The 20,895-nt window shown below is 37.3% G+C and overlaps 1 protein-coding gene across 1 annotated transcript in view; it reads left to right on the forward strand.

The window, feature by feature from the left end:
- Positions 1 to 19,793, forward strand: part of LOC140147123 (ATP-binding cassette sub-family C member 9-like) — a 67,556-nt gene extending 47,763 nt beyond the window's left edge. Inside the window, exons 19-32 of the mRNA XM_072168901.1 lie at positions 135 to 349; positions 3,087 to 3,320; positions 4,993 to 5,150; positions 6,244 to 6,336; positions 7,184 to 7,286; positions 10,683 to 10,796; positions 12,290 to 12,401; positions 13,290 to 13,420; positions 14,058 to 14,136; positions 15,154 to 15,262; positions 15,870 to 15,973; positions 17,222 to 17,355; positions 18,508 to 18,570; positions 19,097 to 19,793. Of these exons, the coding sequence (XP_072025002.1) occupies positions 135 to 349; positions 3,087 to 3,320; positions 4,993 to 5,150; positions 6,244 to 6,336; positions 7,184 to 7,286; positions 10,683 to 10,796; positions 12,290 to 12,401; positions 13,290 to 13,420; positions 14,058 to 14,136; positions 15,154 to 15,262; positions 15,870 to 15,973; positions 17,222 to 17,355; positions 18,508 to 18,570; positions 19,097 to 19,234 (1,787 nt within the window). The 3' untranslated portion in view covers positions 19,235 to 19,793. The remainder of the gene's footprint in view (positions 1 to 134; positions 350 to 3,086; positions 3,321 to 4,992; positions 5,151 to 6,243; positions 6,337 to 7,183; positions 7,287 to 10,682; positions 10,797 to 12,289; positions 12,402 to 13,289; positions 13,421 to 14,057; positions 14,137 to 15,153; positions 15,263 to 15,869; positions 15,974 to 17,221; positions 17,356 to 18,507; positions 18,571 to 19,096) is intronic.
- Positions 19,794 to 20,895: the final 1,102 nt, after the last annotated feature.

Here is a 20,895-nt window from a genome sequence, read left to right on the forward strand (position 1 = left end):
ATAAATTTAGAGAATTAAAGAAAGGATTTTTGCCTATCCAATATCGTCAAATGAGAAATAATAGACATTTTACAATATGTTCATTGCCACTAGATATTTTCTGACCACTCTTATGTCTTTATTAATTCAAACAGACACAACTGGACGCATCTCGTGGAAAGAAGAGAGAGAAATGGGCAAAATCTCTTACGCAGTGTACTTTTGGTATGCTCAGATGATGAAGTGGCCGTTGGTGTTTATCAGTATGACTGCTATGCTCATTCAGAGTGCCCTTAGTATCGCTACTAATTTCTGGCTGTCAGAATGGTCCAGCGTTGGCTTGAATGCTAGCAATGCATCTAGCCCTGATGTATGTATTACAGACCAAATACTTAATACCGTACTGACTCGAGTATAGTCCCACCCCGTTTTTGGGTGAACATTTTTCAAAATTGGGGGTTGGGACTATACTCAATTTTAAAAAAAACCTTTTTTTTTTTTTAAATTTTTTTTTCGGCTTTGACCTAGACCTAAATGCTGGGATCATTCATGGTTGACCTAAAAAAAAAAAATTCAAGATGTTTTGTATTTTAATATGAAAATTGATAATTTGTATTCATGTCATACTCTATTAATGATTTCAAAATGCATTGAATTTGAATGCATTTTGAAATCATTAATAGAGTATGACATGAATACAATTATCAATTTTCATATTAAAAATACAAAACATCTTGATTTTTTTTTTTTTTTTAGGTCAACCATGAATGATCCTAGCATCTAGGTCTAGGCCGGGGGCACTCAACTTTGGAAGTGACGGGTATGTGCCTACCGGAGTGAGTGAAGTAGGGGCCTATCGGGTACAAAGCGTTATTTTAAAAAAGGGGGTCATTGGGTAAAAAAAAAATAAAAAAGGGGTCATTGGGTACAAACAAAATAAAAAAGGGTCATTGGGTACAATATTTTGAAAAAAGGGGTCATCGAGTATAAGATTTTTAAAAAGGGTCATCGGGTAGAAAATTTTGAAAAAATGGAGCAAAATTTTGAAAATTTCGGGATAATTTTGAAAAAATTTAGCAAATTTCGGCATAATTTGAAAAAAATTAGCAAAATTTGTCAGTTTCGGCATTTTTTTGTTCCATTTTGATGATGCTATTCTAGAAAAAGGGGGTCATTGGGTAGCCTCAACCAAAAAAAGGGGGTCATTGGGTAGCCCCAACTAAAAAAAGGGGGGTCATCGGGTATGGCTTTTAAAAAAAGGGGGTCAGCGGGTATAGTCGACTTCAAAAGAGGGGGCCTATTGACAGGCACATACCGTCATTTCCAAAGTTGAGTGCCTCCCCGGGGGTCTAGGTCCAGGGACACTCCAAAACCAAAAAAAAAACTATACTCACGTCAGTACGGTAATACAATCAGATGGTGCACCAGGTGGCAAAGTTCAGCATAATACAAACAGATGGTGCACCAGGTGGCAAAGTCCAGTGTAATCTGTTAATGAGGGCTGATCGTTCCATCGCCCACTCAGTGCTTCTTTCCGCATATTTTTCAAAGCTCAGGTTTGACATTGTTAACATTAATTATAACATGTGAATTGTTAGACACGTGCTAGAACGATCGGCCCTCGTGAATATGGGAGAATTCTCAGTGCACACAAAGCACAGGGACTTTGCCTGGTGGTGTGCTATCTGTACCACTTTAATATAGGGTTCTGCTGTGAAATAGTCCAGGGGGTTGTGTGGCTGTGTGCTCTCATGTCTGCACAGGAATTCTAATATAGGGTTCTGCTGTGAAATAGTCCAGGGGGTTGTGTGGCTGTGTGCTCTCATGTCTGCACAGGAATTCTAATATAGGGTTCTGCTGTGAAATAGTCCAGGGGGTTGTGTGGCTGTGTGCTCTCATGTCTGCACAGGAATTCCAATGCCACATATAAAACCAGACATTAAAACATGAGAATATCAATGGTGGAAGTACCCTTTTGAATAGTGCACTTGATTATCACTGTGGTGATTCCATCTATATATTTATCTATTTTCTAAACCACCATCAGATTCATCAAGGTTTCAGGCCATCATTCAACATTATGTTTAATTAGGTTTAGGATTTCACACTGATTGCTATGGAGGATGAACTTGCCAAGAATTGTACCTTTCAAATATGGCAGGTCGCAAATATCAACGGAGATCAATTCAAAAAATGTTATTTTGTAGCACTTAATCCTTTGGTAATAAATGGCAGAAATTGGCTGGTGTCTGTAACTTTTTAAAACTTACAAAGTCATATTTTTCCTGCATAATATCTGAGACAAATATAACTAAATATGATTCAGTAGTGAAAAAATATTACAATGAAAAGAACACACACAGATCTTGTAATCATATGTTGCTTTGGAGAATATTTGAGATTATTCACAAATTTATAGGTGACTTTACTCATTAATTCATCCAGTCTTACTATTAATCCATGTTAAAGTGGTACTACACCCACTGATAAATTTAGTGACTAATTTTGCATTTTTCTCAAAAAATAACTACACACTGGTAACAAAAGTTATGTATATTATAGGGGCAAGGAATCCAATTACTTCACTGAAATTCAGTGATTCAAGACAATTAAGTGGTTCATTATATGTTAAGAAATGAGGTACATTCTAGCGGTACCTCTTTTCTATTTATGATGTACCGCTTGTCTTGAAGTTACTGAAATTCCAGTGTAGGATTCCTTGCCCCTATAATATAATAACTTTTGTTACCGGTGTGTTATTATTTTTTGAGAAAATACAAAAATAGTCACAAATTTATCAAGGGGTTTAGTACCACCCAGTTTATTGAACAAGGGAATGACTCGTTTTATAGGGTACAAAGGAATAGGAGACCAATTTGATTTACTGAGGTGATAATAGCCGGCCATTATGGTTTCTGGAAAGTCACTGACTTCTTCTCTTGCGGTCAGCGACCATGGCAAAATAGTTTTGCCCTTCCAAAAATTGGGAGTAACAATGCCCTCTATAGTTGGCACAATACAAAGTGATGGTTCATATTTAATCTAGAGTTTGTCAGTGTGGAAAAAAAACAATATCTGTTCACCAAATAAAAATCATTTCATCATAGGTTGAAGATTTGACACAGTACTACATAGTAGGCTACTCAGGCCTAGCCATGTCATCGGTGTTTATGTCGTTAGTGTCGGCCATTGTGATCAACATCAGTACTCTATTCGCATCCCGGAGGATGCACGAAGACATGCTGAAGAACGTAATGCATCTGCCGATAAGATTCTTCGATAACACACCAATTGGCAGGATTGTCAATCGGTTTTCATCGGACATGAGAACAGTTGATAAGGTGAGGAATAATATATGAAATTTTGTTTAACCTTTGGGGACCATGCCACTAAATTGTGCTGTACAGTGCCAACTGTGCATAAAATTTAGTACAATATTATGAATTTTAATGTTGAAAACTGTGTTTTACTACTACATGAGAATTTGATCTCTTCAAATTTGAAAAGAAAAGACAACCATTTTTGTGATGTTTACGATTATAATGTGCGAATGAACAATTGAGGTCAAAACATGGTTAGCAGTCAGATGTAAGCACACGGAAATTGGATGTTTTTGTACCGCACAAATTTCTCTAAAACACTGATTTTAGTGGCTCTTGTACTTCAAAGATGGATTCCAGTGGCCATGCTTTTTGTGAACCCTTGGTGAAAATAAAACTGATCAGAGCCCTCTATCACTAATAATCTATATATCCTCAATACTCAGAACACACACGTTTATCATTATATTTGCCTGTACATATAGTAAAGTCAAACTGTATAATGAGTGGAGATTAGCAGGGTCACTGCTCGATCACCCTTGTAGATCTGTCAATCATAGGGTGATATGCAAACTATGAAGCTTATCCAGCCATTCACATACCTCAAGCACAACATAAAATGTTTGAATGGCAGTTGCTTATTTGTGAGAACTGCAGGACGGATGTACAGAACTGTTATTGCATTATTTGAGCTAGCTCCTTGATGGATTAATAATGCCCTCTTTAAACAAGTACAATTTATGTAGAAAATGATTAGAATATGTCAAGAAGGTTTCAAAAGGTTGTTCAGGGTTGTTTTACAATCAGGGTACACCGACTGTCTCGCTTGTGTGACAATTGAAGTGTCTATACTGGGAATTTTAAATGAATGAACAGCTTTCAACAGCTGTACACAATCCAATTGCGATCATATATCGCATATTTCAAACTACAACGCGAACGCACGACCTTGGATACAATACTAACCAGGGTTGCCAAAAGATTTCGGCCCGAATCGCAGGTCAAATAATCGAAAAGTCACCCAATTTTTCTCGGAAGTGGCGGGAGCAAATGTTGAAAAGTCGCCCAAATTTTTTCTTAACCATTGGTTTCTATGGGACAGGAAATTGTCAAAAATTGCGGGGGGAAATCTTCAAAAGTCGCCCAATTGGGCTACCAAATCACAGGTTTGGCAACCCTGATTCTAACCAATCACAAGTGTGTTAGCATGGTTGGATACACTTTGGCATTACCCACGCACAGGCACAAACGCTGGCGTACATCTCATAGTGTATGCGAAAAATTGTCACGCTCCATCAGGCTGTGTTCATTCAATTGAAATTTCCAGTATAGTTTATAGCTTTTCCTCAATTTATTTTAACACATAGTATTGACCAAAGGATTATTTTAGTCAGGTGGTGAATGACGTGCATTCTCTAAATTCAGTAAATTTCCATCGTCAACCGTGTAATTGAATGGGATTATTTTGAAATTTTAAAACACTTGAAATATCACTAATAGGCCAATGTTAATAAATAATATAAATACAAGCTAAAACCGTTGGAGTTCGATAATGAACCCCACAAAACTAACCGAGTATATGGAAAATGCCATACGGCCGGGCGTTTTCACAAGTTGCCGGCTCTATCATGCCACTCGCGGCCTGATTTTAGTTATCCCTCATCATCATGATCTTGTATGTTTCTTATTTCAGTTATTAGGTCAGACGTTGATGTGGATGTTTGTTGCATTCCTCAATTGCATCTCGGCCGTCATCGTGAATGCCGTTGTCACACCCATCTTCCTTGTATTTGTACTTCCAGTCATTATTTTATTCTTCATATTACAACAATATTTCATCAATACATCCATGTAAGTTCTTGTGAGAGGGTAAAATAAAAGTAGAAGTAGTTTTGATATATGCCTGTGTACATGCGCAGAGAGAGGGGAGTTTACAAGCTTTTTGAATAGAGGGTATGCAAAATGATATAACTCAGAACAGTGTCATCTTCGTTTAAATAAAACTCTGTCCTCCACGGCACCTTCCATGTGGTATTTTCCATAATAATACAATAAAATGTGTAGTAGGTATGAATGGTTGTAGTATTGATCTAGAGACATGTCCCTGTGTCATCTTAAAACATGGTTCCGACATATTCTAATGACGGCAGAATAAATGTAAAGCGCTTTGAGGCTGTTTACTGCATAAAGCGCTATATAAATATCTACATTTATTTTATTTTTATTTTTTTTATGTGGTAACCCATATTCCAAGTCTTATGGTTATCCTTTGGATCAAGGGCTTACCCACAATGTGGTTTCATTAGGTATTGTTTTTATTTATTCAGATGCAGTCATTATGCTCCCCCTCTCTCTCGCTCTCTTCCCCCCCCCCCCTTGTTCTTTCACTCTTCTCCCTTCCTCAATCTCTGACATCAACTGCTCAGTGCCAGAAGTGGGTAAGTGCAATAGCTGCCTTGTGAACATTTGGCAATTTACACATTATATTGTACTCATCTACACATAGCAACTGCACATGGCAGCTATTGCACTTACCCACTTCTGGCTCTGAGCAGATGACATGTCTCTTTTTCCCTCTCCCCTCTCTGTCTCCCTCTGTTTGCAATCTCTCTTTGTTGCTCCCACTATCAATGGGTTATTCCATTTAAAATCCACACTCCCCCAGTGGAAGATTTTGGAAATATCTGCCACAGGGGGAGTATGAATTTCAAATGGAATGAGCACACTAGGCAGCTCCATTTGAATTTCATACACCCTCTGAGAAAGATTCAACCTGAATCTTCCACTGAGGGAGGTGAGTTTCAAATGGAGCTGCTATGTGATAATTCCATTTGAAATTCATACTCCCCCTGTGGAAGATATTTCCAAAATCTTCCACTGGGGGAGTGTGGATTTTAAATGGAAGAGCCCAATTTCTCTAAATTGTATTGATTTTACATTTCAGAGAATTAAAAAGATTAGATAGTATAGCCAAATCACCCATCTATGCATTGTTTGGAGAGACGCTCAATGGTCTACCCACTGTCAGGTCATACAGGTGAGTCTTTGCAAATATGAAGCTCATTTAACCCCCTGAGCACTACCGGCCGATCTAACATTGCCTCTGATTGGTCAATTACATGATATCTTCATTTTAATCACCAATCAGAATGGAGCTTTGCAAATAATTCACCCCATTTTTTGTGTGTGGTGAAATTATTCTAACAATGTTGCTAATTGGTCCATTTGATAATGAAAACTTTTTTTTGACCAATCGGCAGGTAGTTCTCCTTGGGTTATATCAATGTATGATTGTATATAACAGGGAAATGTACTTATAATTAAAGTTTTTCACAAAATCAGTGGCCATCTGGAACATTACCCATCGGAAACATGCAGCTTACACAGCCTAAGACATGAGACTACTTGATAATGTTATTTAAGAGCATGGATTGGTCATTTCTGCAAAGGTTCCAGTTGTGCTGTACACCTGTGTGTTGGTGTCTGTGAAGCTGCATGCGCATCTACTGTTCCACAATGGACACAAATTAGTTGCAAGATCTGTCCCATTCGATATCAATTTCACTATGAACCCACAAGTCAACTTTTTTCTACAGATGGAAAACCAGATACCTTAGGTGACTAAAAAAAAAAGAAACCTGTTGTACAGGCCGACAAACCTTTCAAGAAAGGACGGTTGGAAATGACCACAAAAAAAATCACCAAAATCTGTAAATATTTGCAATTTGGGAAAATACAAAAAAAAAATGTTGTTCCTGAAATTGTTGAAATTTGGGTACAGGACAATTTTCTTTCCCAATTTGTTCAAAAGCTGGGTCGGTCGGGCCCGTAGAACAGGGTTTTCTTTTCCGTCGCCTTATGTTTATCTTTTTGTTTTAATACAGATGTGAATCGAAGTTTAGGAGGGAGCTGTTTGAGAGAATAGATAATAGTGTCCTATCTAATTTATACCTGCAGACAGCTAATAGATGGCTGGGAATTAGATTGGTAAGGACTATTATCGTAGCACAATCATGATCATAAATTTCCCTATACATGAATCCGACTTGACACATTCCTGCGGCCAATAGCTGGGGGCCTTCCATCCATTTTACGCGATGCCAGTATCACAGGCGTGCAGCGTTTACCGCTCCTGTGATGCTGTGCAAGTGCTATGCGCTCGCGACAGTGGGCGCCTTGGATCGCAATCCAAACGAACTAAGCTAGTTTGGCGTGGATGGCCCCAGCTATGGCTGACTTAACCCTGATCATCACTTAGCTCGTCAGATTCATCAATACTTGTGTACAAAATGGGCTCTATTCAGATGGCTCTACCTACCTTACGAAGCGACTCAATTTTTCAAAGTTAATATTTTCCTGAAAGACAAACAAACAAGCAAGTAAACAAACAAAAGAAATATACTGGTGACCATTGAATTTTCGAACTACTGGACCCTGACACTATCAAGTTTGTTCATCCCATTTTCAGAATAGCGCCACTTGTGATTTACCTAGAAACCGACAGGAATACATTATAAAACCTTAATAAAAACACAGAGTCTTTTTAAATCTTGACAGGTGCTTGGATTCAAGCCTACATTTCATACCTGGCACAAATTTTACACAAAATCTGCCCATTTTTTTTGGTTTTTAATATTGATTTATGGTTGTAACCTTTTCCGAAATGTAGAAACACTGTCAGGACGGAAGGCCTTTAGAGACATTATTTAGTGATGTGAAATCTTTTCGTATCTCCATGGCCACTACTGCCTTTCTTACAGAGTCCCTAATTGATGGTTAATATGATACCGTAAACGTTCGCCTAACTGCGCACCTGGGCTCCTTTACCTTGGGGTAAATTTCATGTACAAATAGAGAGCTCCCTCCTCTAAAAATCCCAACAAGAATTAAGGGTACGTGCCCTTATTTACTGGTGGGATTTTTATGGGAGGGCACTTTTAGTTTGTGTCAAGGGAGCCCATAGCACCATTAGGCGAACGTTTACGGTATACACTGTAATCATCCAAGTAATTAATCAAAAGAGAGCTTTTAGATATCTTGGCACTGTCTGTCTGTCTTTCTGAAACTCCCGGAGGAACTCGGCAGGGGCGATTGCCATCACGCCAATCTGACACAAGGTCAATTTCTTTACAAACATTTCTACGTCTGTTTGGAAACAACAGCCTGATGGTCCACTTTTGGACAGTACAATGATTACTCTTGGGTCTATTGAGTGGAGGCAATGGCCGAGATGGGGTTTGAACCCACAACCTTGCGATTATGAGTGCAACTTGCTCTACACTCTTGGAAATAATTCTTGGAATGCTTGCATGTAACTAACGGAAAACTGTCACGTCACCCCTTTCCCCCCATGCAATGTTGAGAAATGCCATTGTCATCAGCTGTTTCCCAATGTGTCCAACATTGATTGATGGGGAGGGGGGAAGGGTAAATCATTGTCAGATGTCATTTTTGTTCCTAAGCACAATATACATCATTACCGTGATCATAAGAAATTCTGCACAGAATTACGGCAGAGTGTGCCAAGCGTTCCAAATACCTTTTTCCAAGATTGTAGCTACTGCGCCACACAGCCCACTTTAAAGCTTAATCCCCATAAGCGCTCACGGTGTTTGGACCAATAAGGTATTATTTGAAGTTGCGCACAGTGCCACATACAAATGCTTAACAAATTCCCCCTTCTACCAGTAGCACCAACTATGCAATTAATCTCATTTGGATATATGCAGTTTGGTGGAAATAAATGTAAATACTCGAGAACAATGTGTAATAAGACCAAAATCTTGCACAGCATCTTACACTATTAGAAATAATGTGGTATAAATGTCAGCTTCCTATTACCGTATATATGTGACACGATCTGGTCCATGGGGGCCAAAGGAGGCATTTTTGAAAATTGAGTTACTGTAATCATTACATTATACATAAAATAGGCTATCATTTACTGAAAACACCAAAGTCCCAGCATAATTGGTTCTAAAGTTATGAAGTTTTTTGATGTCTGTTTTCCTATGTATTTTGTTGTTTTTTACTCCATATTTTCACCTTTATCTCAGTTTCAAATTTGCCATCTTTGCCCCCATGGACCAGATCGTGTCACATATAATAAATGTGAATCTGAGCGCTATGACAAGGAAAGAAACAATTATGGGGACTGCAGCTTGTTATTGCAGCTCAAACTCCCAACATTCTCCACTTAATGGTGCTTTCAGTGCCCAAATATGGCATACAGGGTGTATCAAAATGATTGGTACCGGGCTATGTGACATTTTCAAAAATATATCAAAAATATAAAATTGCTAATTAATATAGTTTTTGTACTATAAATAGAAAGGGGCATATGTTAACTTATTGATCTATTAATCTGAAGTTGATAGGTTTATGCATCTGGGAGCTATTGTCATTTAAACGAAGATCGACGTAATCATGGTTTGACTTACACAATACAAGATGAATAGGTTCACTGCTTGAACCATTTATTGCATACATACTCTTCAATATCTCATATACATAACATAAAATTGCTTTACACATGCTTTTAGAAAGATAGTTCCTGAAGTCCCTGCCTTACGACTCTGGCAGTGTGGGGTGAAGCCCTATCTTGACAGAACTTAACAACTTGGATGGGTCCATACTGTAACTGCCCATATCAAATTTTGAAGCATTGCAAGTTATAGCATATTTGCATGGGATACGCCTTGCTCTTAGAAACTGTTTCCTAGATCTTCCCTGCACTTCTCCGCAGCTTCGTGTCGACCAGTTATTCTTAACTGAATACACACTGAAGTGTGGAATACTGTGGAGTCATTCCAATAACTTTTAGCAGGTCTAAACTAACCTACACTGTCTACAGTCTATAGCCATTCTGCCACACCATCTACTTAGTAATCTCAAAAATACAATTTAAATTACCGCCCTGGATGGTGTTGATACACAAACTTCTTTCACCCCACCTAACTTATTCAAGTCAATAATATTACTCTCAAGCAATAAATATTGATTATTACATTAATATATTATTATGAATGTAGAAATAGGCAAGGAAAATATTAAACATTTCCATGATTTTCAACATATCATCCTCACAAGGTATTTGCAGTAAAATAGAGCTTTGAAAATGGTGCGCTACTGATCCAGCGTTACGATGAAAAGTGTTAAAACAGCTACTTTCCTTTAGAATCATGTAACTACTGAATAGAATGTGCTATCTTTATGATCTAAAATTCTCAGAGAAGATAAAACTACTATAATTACAAATATTTAAACAATTAACCCCAAACTGGCACAAAAATAGTAAAAAAATTGCAAAAAATGAAAAGTCTTCGGTACCAATCATTTTGATACACCCTGTATTAATTCAAATTTTGTTTGTTTTTGTGACAGGATTTTCTAGGTGCAGTGTTTGTACTGTTAGCAGGGTTGACTGCACTTACTGTTGCTACTATAGGTGTTCTTGATCCTGGATATGTAGGCCTAGCAGTGACCTATGCACTATCTGTAAGTATTAGTATCAGCTTTTTACTCTAACAGTTCTTGAAATTGCCAGCCTGTTCTGAAGGTTCGAAAACCAATTCATAACCTTACGAATATATGCTGTGTGTTTAATCCAATCACAGATAATAAATTTCTAATATGTGCACGCAAATGTTATTGTTAAAGTAGCCTATAAAGTATAATGTCAAAGTGTTGTTACTCTTTCAGGCTTAAAGATCACCCACTATTCTGCAGTTGTAAAATGATAACTCCAATACTTCTCTAACGGCACCCACTCCTCGTACAGTTCAGTTTTTCTGTGTTTACATGTTACCCACTTACTTTACTCAGTTTTATTACAGGGCACAGTACGACTGCAACGATCACATAAATCATGCACAAATCACCCACAGCCATCACGTAAATACATACTCAAAAAGCTTAGTATAACTAAAGTTCCAGGCAGAATGTCATAACAATGTTGCTGTTTTCATGCTTATTTACTAAAGCATGAATACCGTTCAATATTTTTTTGACCAAAAACAAAAAAAACATGACACCAATCACTCAAATATCTCAAATATCAGATCAACACATTAATAAAGTCAGCTATTTTATTTGTATAGAAGTTAACTCATGTACCACACACAATAGTTGTATGTATATAGTCCATATGCATTCCATAAGGTACTAATTTAGATAATTGTTTTTGATTATATCTCTAAAAGTAATGATGATAAGTATATAAAGGTATACATTTTTGGAAAGAAAATGACACAAGGAATCCAACTAGCAAATTAGCATTTTTTGAGAAAATCACCAAATTTCATTTTACTTTATTGACTCAAGCAAGCTATATGGACTATAGATAGGCATGTTCATAAAAATTTTGAAATTTAATAAATTCATCTAAAATTGCTTTCATTAAAAAGAGAATCATTTAACTTAAAAAATGAGGGGTCAAAAGGCAATCATGCATATAGGCCTATAATTGGCAATGTTATGAGGAAAAGTATGCTCGCCTGAATGTCCCAAAATGGGCCAAATTGTGTGCCCCAGCATTATCAATGGCTTCCTATGTCATAACATGTGTGTATGTATTTTATGGCTAAATTTTTGAGCACGAAGGGCCATTTTACAAAACTTTCATGTTTCATGAAATGTGGCTTTCATTACTTGATAGTATCAAATATTATTCAAATTGCGGATTTTCTAAAAATCATGCAGGTTGGAGTTTTGAGGGTCAAAATCCAAATTTTCTTCATTTTCCTATTGGATTACACAGCTAAGACAGGATCTTGGATCACAACTAAGCTTAATGAAGCCCGCCCTCACATGTTCAAAATGTGATCATGTCTACTATAGAAGTAGTTTCTTCCCTGCATGTGCACAACATAATGCACAACATCATGCATGCTGTCTGGTTAAAGGCGGGGGTCAATGTTGAGCAGCGTACCATGCATGATCATTTACATTTTGTTTTATGCATGAGCATGTTCATTTTGTTTTGTTTTCAGTCAAGTATGTGGCTCAACTGGCTAGTTCGGGATAGCTCGGACGGACAAATTCAGATGAATGCAGCGGAACGTATCAGATGGTTTATTAAAGCTCAACGAGAAGCTTATAAAGGTAGGAGTTTGCTCCTACTATGATTGCTTACACGTTATTTGTTTTGTTTTCAGTCAAGTATGTGGCTCAACTGGCTGGTTCGGAATACCTCTGATCGAGAAATTCAAATGAACGCAACAGAGCGTATCAGATGGTTTATTAAAGCTGAAAAAGAAGCTTACGAAGGTAGGTGTGTGCTTTGATTCTCAGACTTGGAAAAAATGGGGATTCAGGAATCTGCATTCCCGAGAAATTTAATGGTAATCTGGAGGGAAATTGTGATTTTTTTTGGATAAAGAAATACATAGAGAAATGGTGGGAAATCCTGATATGTTGGAGGGAAATTTGTTTACATTCCTAAGAAATGAACATTTTTTTCCAGGCCTGTTGATTCTTCTGGTGTCAGTATTAGTTACCGCCATTTTAAAAGGCCCTGTATGTGGCTAACTCTTAAGAGATTCAAATGTGACTCTGAGCAGCAGAGCAGGATTTGAAAGACAAGATTATAAGGAGGGTTCAGAAAGATTTTTTTGCCATTGCCTAGCCAACTTTGAATGAAGTATGTGAATTTTTTTATGTTCCACACGCAATGCGTTTTGTAGCTACATGTTCAGACCTTATGTAACGTTCAAGCTTAAGGAAACAAATTATCATTTGATTTCAGGATTTTGACCAATAAATGCCAAAGACGAACTGTTTTTGTTTCTGTGCATAACATCCAATATGGTAGATTTGCCATAGAGTTTATACACATTGGGCTATTCGGAGTCTCTGTGGGATGATTGGAATTCGTAATTTAAAATATCCAACTTGAACTCGAACATAATTGAATAGAATTAAATCAACAATACAGTAAATCAACATGATGGTATACTGATTCTGGCAACATTGAATTCTCTTATATGGCAGGCTCTGAAGAACCACCATCATCATGGCCAACTAAAGGTAGCATTACATATGACAGCATCGATGTGCGGTATGCAAATGAGCTCCCACTGATCTTGAGGGATATCAATGTCAAGTTTAAAGCAGGAGAAAAGGTTTGTATACTAAAAACTGTACACTCTAATAACTTGCAGGCTATGTTAGCACATCAATGACACTATCAAAGGTGCCAAAATCTGAATTTTGATGATTTTTACGATCCTGCGGATGATCAAATCACTGAATGGGCCTTTAAAACATCAACAACTGTATAATTTGTTAGCACTTCATTTTATGTTGATATACTTATAATTATGTTGTAAAAAGTCAATAAAGTAGAGGTGGCTACATCGGCATGAAAAGTTATATAAGTAAGGTTCCAAGTAGAGTTTCTTCCATTGATTCGGAGACATGCCACCATAGGCCTTGAATATATAATTCAATATATTCCAAATCAGCAGAAACATCAGCATCCAGCAATGCTGAGATCTTCCATCGGTTCTTGGGCTCCAGTAGAAATACTCAGAGACTCGTTTCTGACAAGAAAACATTTGCACGAATATGTTTTCTAGTATCAGCGTGTAGGCGCTCAAACTGCACATTGACTTGGAATGCCTCTTTCATCCGGCAGCTCAGACACAGCATTACATTATTCAAGGCCTGTGGCCTCATTTTGCAGCATGTCTCCGAATCAGTGGAAGAAACACTACTTGGAACCTTACTAATATAATTATGTTGTAATTTGTTTTACAGGTTGGAATTGTGGGAAGAACAGGAAGTGGCAAGACCTCACTTGTCAATCTTTTATTCAGATTGGTTGAACAATGCAAAGGTAAATTCAAAACATTTTCCCCTCAAGTTCTGTAATTGCTGTAGGTTTCAGCGCAGTTCTTTAGCGGTCTGCCAATTTGGCACAGTTTATGGCATATACAAAAGTGGGGTTCTGATGGGCTAATTGAATAACGTCATCATCACATTGGCACCTTTTTCGCTGGTCAAACTGCAGAGCATCGCATGACCAGGCGGACACTGCTGAAGTTATTTGCTGAATAGTATAATAGGATAAAACTTTAGACAACCAAATTTGATGTTCACAAATCATGAGTCAACCAGAGTGTAACACATTTGTTTCATATTATTACATTTATTAAAACAGAATGATATTTTATATTATATCGTCATGGTTTTTACATAATGCTGAAAATGGAACACTATAAACTGTTCCTATTTAATCCACCCTCTGTAGAAAGAATAACACAACATATACCGTAAAAATTTTTGCCTAATGGCGCACCTGGGCTCCTTTGCCTTGGGGTAAATTTCATGTGCAAATAGAGAGCTCCCTCCTCTGAAATCCCAGCAAGAATTAAGGTTCCATGCCCTTGGTGGGAATTTTACAGGAGGGCACTTTTAGGTTGTGCCTAAAATTCCACTTACGTCAAGGGAGCCCATAGGCCATTAGGCGAACGTTTATGGTATGATAAAAATCACACTGAAAAGAAAACGCAACACTTTTCAGTGTATTTTTCAGTGGTATATCAAGTGGCTATTGTCTGCTAGTTTAATGAGCACTAATCCAGGGTAGTAGTATTATCAGAACTGGCCAGCTCATTTCAGTGTGATTGAATCAATTTCAGTGGGATTAATGAATGGCCAATGATATTCAGAGGTGTTTCAGACCCATTTACAGTATGATTGGTTGGACAAAGGTTATACGCATACAGAATATCTAAAGAACTATTTCAGTGTTATTTTCAGTTTTGATGTTATATTGTCAGTGTTGATTTCAGATATCAGTTTGATTTTCAGTGTTTCATACGACTGGTTTCATTTTCATTTCATCACACAGGTATTATCAGTATCGATGGGGTACAGATCGATCTTATTGGTCTGAAACGTTTGCGTAGTGAGTTGGCTATTATTCCACAGGATCCAGTTCTCTTTTCAGGAAATATCAGGTAAATCCACAGAATTAGGGAAGGAAGGAGAACCAGGGCTCGGCTGCCATCTTCAGATGAGACGCTATTGTACGTGGCAGTATAGGGAGTCTTGGTTCTCCTTCTCTAATTCTGTTGGTAAATCAAGGAGACTAGACCCAAAGAGTACCAACTCAAATTTGTCCTGTGTGTAATGCTATGGTAAATCTGCCATATTGGTTTGTTGCTCATGGAGGACAAATTGGCAAAACCTAAAAAATTTATCTGTGTATCAAACTTGATTCTCATAAACCTCTTTTGTTTACATCGTGCATTCTTAAACACTTGAGAAAGTTCCTGCAATCTTATTGGTTCTTGGCTGTGTAATATGACATGATATAACATGGTTCAGCCCGTGTGCATTGACTTGATACTCGTATGCGCTGTTTCAACCAATCAGAGATGCATAGCAACAACAAGACTGATCAATTCTATCGTAATTCCTTGAAAAATGTGGGGAGTGATGGGTGACGTTGGATATAATATTACCAGTTTATCTCTGCCCGCTACTATAAACACTTTTGTACCTTTTACCGTATGAATGGAACCGTGTTTCTCATTGTCTCAGTTTCTTGTGTTACTTTTGCAGGTTCAATCTTGATCCTAGAAGTAAGAAGTCTGATGATGAAATCTGGAAAGCACTAGAGATGGCACAGATTAAAAACTTTCTCAGTGAATCTGAAAATGGATTAGGTAAGATTAATCAAGGCTACTCTTTTAAAGCTCTGCTTGCCGAGACCAGCAGACCATTAATGCTAATTCTATTACCCCACGACCCATTATTTAAAATCGTGCACTGTGATTTGTTGAAACGCGTCACGTGAGAGCCCATTATTCTGCAATAATGGGTCAAGCGCCGTAACACATTCTAAACACAGCATATGCTGGGTTCCGCGTGCAACATTTTCGCGATCAGTGCTGTAACTTACGAGTACGTGCTCCACCTTGAAGTAAACAACTAAAAATATTTGTGCCAAAAAATGATATTTTCTCTCTTTAAATCGCAGTAAAAGCGTTTAAATAATGGGTTCGGCTGCGCCTCACCCATTATTTACGCTTTTACTGCCTCGGACACATTATTTGGGTGTAAAGGATAATTACCCTTTATTTCTTAAATGCTACTTCCCTGTAGGCATTGATTAGCTTGGTATCTGATGCAGTATGACAAAGTGATTGCCAACTGTTGACCGCATATTAAACTTTGAGAATATTTATCAGGATTATTCCTCTGGGCTTCTGGGCTATTCCAGTTGAAATCCTTATACCCCCTGTGGAAGACATGACCTTAATCTTCCACACAGGGAGTATGAATTTCAAATGGGGTTACCTGAATAGATGACTCCATTTGAAACTGAGACAAGAATACCAAAAGAGATCGGAAGCACCGCGAAATTTATTGTGCACAACTGAACTGTGCCAACTCACGTCTGCTTAGCGTGGGCTAGAGACAAAATATTTGTATAGTAAAGATTTTTAAACAAATTTGAGGTCTGATCTGTGTTACCGACACATTGATATTTCATATCATTAAGCTTAAGTTTGTCATATTTTGATGTTAAAATACACAATTTGTAGCTAACATGTAGAAAAATGACTGTAATATCGAAATTTGACAAAAATGTAACAAACTTTTACTTCAAACTACATATTATTGAGACATACATCATCAGTTTTAACCATTGCAATGCATTAAGGAAATAATACACCATGTGATGGGTAACTATAAATTTACCTAAGTTTTTGCATTAATTTGTAGTTTTTTACCAAAAATGTCACTTTTTTATGCCTAATCGGACGTTGCACACAGCGATGAATGGGCTCAAGCTATGCTTCCGAACTCTTTTGGTATTCTTGTCTCAGATTTGAAATCTAAAGTGAATTTCAGCTGGAAAAGCTTTCAACTGCAATGCTTTACTCTATTGTTAATTTATTTATGAATAGATTTTGAAGTATCTGAAGGTGGAGGGAACCTGAGTGTTGGTCAGCGTCAGTTAATGTGTCTAGCGAGAGCGTTTCTTCAAGATACGCGAGTTGTGGTCATGGATGAGGCAACATCATCAATTGATCTTCAAACGGTATGATTTGTACATTCTATCAACCCAGAGAACTAAATATTAAAGATAATTCATACATTCCTATACTATATATCAAAGCAGCCAATCAGAAAAGCAGTTAGAAAAGTACACAGAGTGCATTGATTGTGTTTAATGTGCACTACGCGCAGTGTGTTCGTGCCAAGTAGGATTGATTCATTTTTGGTGTGTGTTGATGCATTTATATTTGGTTCTATTTTCCAACATTTTTAGTGATAATTTTGTTATAAAAACAGCAAAAATTGTGTTTTTATATCATGTATGAAATAGGTTAATAAATGTGTATCACTTGTTGCTCGAGAAATTGTACAAAATAATGCACTTGTACTGAGATGTTGATGCATCTAATGCACACCCCTCTTCGGGGCTCGTGCATTAGACGCCTCAAATCTCAGTACATGTGCATTATTTTGTACAATTGCACTCCCGACAAGTGATACGCATTTATTAACAGCTATAATTATTGCATCCCTTTGTGATTTTGTATATAAAATATGCATATCCATACGATACGATACGATACACCACTATGTGTCCATTTCACATACTAACATATAACTTTGGAATTGTTTTTTATCCATAACAAAACTAAAATGAGAAGTAAAAATAGCACAAGGAGGTGCTTTGAACACTAAAGAACAGTAATGTTTTTATACAGCAATTCAAAATTAGTGCAAAAACAAAACAATACAACCATATTACAAATCAGCATTTTTTTTATCAAACTTGTTTTTCTCCAAAATGCATTTAACAGTTTTCCTTACGATACGTCAATATGCTCGGAACCCAGCAAATTGATTGAATAATCTATTGATCAATCAATCTTGTCAATAAATCCAATATGTTTAATCATGGACGAAAGAGATAACAGACCGCGTACAAGAAGTCAAAGTCTCAATTAATGAGGGCTGATTGTTTCATGAAATGCGACAGGCAGCTTTTTTTGCAATCTTTTGCGTAAACGCGAAGACATGCAAAGCTCTATCATGTACACAAAGGCACACAACGCTAACATCATTGTTAGACACATCACGATCGAATGATCGGCCCTCATGAATATGCGAGAATCCACAGCATACAATGCATGGGACTTTGACTGTTGATACGTACTCTGTGTGTTTATTATTTATGCAGGATGCAATCTTACAGAAGGCTGTACACACAATATTCAATACCAAGACTGTCCTTACAATTGCAGTAAGTATCAAAAGTATATTTCGAGGGGTCAGTGACACAAAGACGTAACTCCATTTTTGCCAATCTGAGAAAAATTAGTTTAAAGATAATGGTCCACATTGACTTAGTTATATAGTTAAGTCTATGTTTCACTGGCCATTGATTTCAATGGGGTGTTAAATGGAGTTACTACTTCTATGTGATTATTAGAAAGTGATGTTTCTGACAATTTTGATATCAAAATCTCATTTTCGCAAAAATGGAGTTACATCTTTGTGTCTCTGACCCCTCTATTTGTTTACATGTTGATTCTTATGTGGTTTTCTGTAAATATGACTAGATGTGGTTGTCGTTAAAATTCATGATGCATCATAGATGATTCATAACTCAAACATTGGAGATTGGGCTATTTTGGTTGTTGTGTGAAGTCTAGCATATCTAAATATCGCAATACTGACTGTAATAAAGGATTTTTTAAGCTCCATTTCAAAATGGAAAAAAGTTATTTTATATTTGTTTGTGTTTTCCTGTTGCTTCTTTTTTTCAGCATCGAGTATCAACCGTCAAGGATTACGACCGAATACTAGTCTTAGCCAATGGTGAGATCAAAGAATTTGATACCCCACAGAACCTTATCAGCAATCCTGACAGCGTGTTTTCACAAATGCTTAAAGCTGGCAAGTAGGTGTGTGTGAGAGATAAAGTAAAGCTTCGTAAACAGATTCATCAGGTTTAAAGACCAAGGAGATATGTTCACTTACCTGACAGTTTCGAACGTCATGGGCGACATTCTTCTTCAGAGTGTTGAACTATGTCCCAACACTTTCCCTGACAAATTTTGGCCAGTAGAGGGTGCACTACTTGTGGAGATGATGGTGTAGGTTGGTTAATAACAGTAGACTAAAGTGGAGGTTGGTTAACAGTAGACTTCATTACAGGTGTTTAGTAAAAGAAATCAGGCAAGGGCATGATGACCTAATGGGGCTATCTCGTGGTCACATGGTTGTTGGTTTGAGCCTAGTCAGTGCCAACATTGGGCAAAATACCAACAGGCTCTACCCAGATGTAAAATAGGGAGCTGACACCATTATTGTTGGCAGCCACATGGTGTGATTTATCCTAGTGGCAGTGGAAATATATCAAAATAAACCTGACAATGGGCTATTCCATTTAAAATCCACACTCCCCTGTGGAAGATTTTGGAAATATCTAGCACAGGGGGAGTATGAATTTCAAATGGAATGAGCACATTAGGAAGCCCCATTTGAAACTCCCCCTCCCCCTGTCTAAGATTGAATCTTCCTTAGTGGGTGTATGAAATTCAAATGGAGCCGCCTAATGTGCTCATTCCATTTGAAATTCATACCCCGCCTGTGGCAGATATTTCCAAAATCTTCCACAGGGGGAATGTGGATTTTCAATGGAATAGCCCAATACACTCTTTTGGCTAATATTATCAACTCAATTTTGAAACGAAACATATTTTGAAAACCTGCCTGCTAGTATGAAAGGGAGTCAGTGTTCGAAATATGTCTCAAAAAGTTACCGGCCAGCCGGGCTTGACCTTAATAAGTTACCGGCCAGCCGAACGCTGAAGGGAGTGCTTTGAAACAGACAGCCATGTAGAAACATACAGGTGTAATTCCCTTAGTATAGGTGATATGAGTAATTGCTTTGTATACTGGGGATAAGGTTGACACTTTCAGTGACCTAGATTATAAATATTATAAATAAATCAAATATTTCCAAATCTGTATACACGCCTTACTGTACGCTATAGACCATTTTCCTGTGACGTCACTTAATCGATATTGGGGTCTTAGATGTAATAAACAAACAACACATGCATTCCCCACTTGCACGCAATGTGAAAACCCCAAATACTGCATATTTTCTTCTCAGTTTTGTCATCTTTCACTCCAGTTTCCACAAAATTAAACTGGAACTGTTTACCTTTGTTTCAGCTTGTTTTTATACAACAAAATACAAAAAAAACACAATGCTATTGAAAATCAATCTTTCTTTTGTTTTACAACTTTTTCTGGTGTGACGAACTAAATGCGTACTGCGAGCTGTCACGCAAAGTTGATCGCTCTCGCGCACAGCATGGTATTTGCGTTTGGGCGTGGATGAATTGAAGGCTGGACCCAATATCGAATGATCGGTGATGTATGGAAAAAAAGTCTGGATTTGTTTCATTTGTTAGCCAGTCATTGCAGAAACTACTGATTGCCAATCATTGAAATGAACTTGACTTTTTTTATACATATAATACGAATTGCAGATTTATTTCTAATAACTTACATGTGTGAAAGTATATATATTTGATGTATGTATTATATTTTA

This window comes from Amphiura filiformis, chromosome 3 (genome assembly GCF_039555335.1).
Source record: "Amphiura filiformis chromosome 3, Afil_fr2py, whole genome shotgun sequence".
Taxonomy (NCBI): domain Eukaryota; kingdom Metazoa; phylum Echinodermata; class Ophiuroidea; order Amphilepidida; family Amphiuridae; genus Amphiura; species Amphiura filiformis.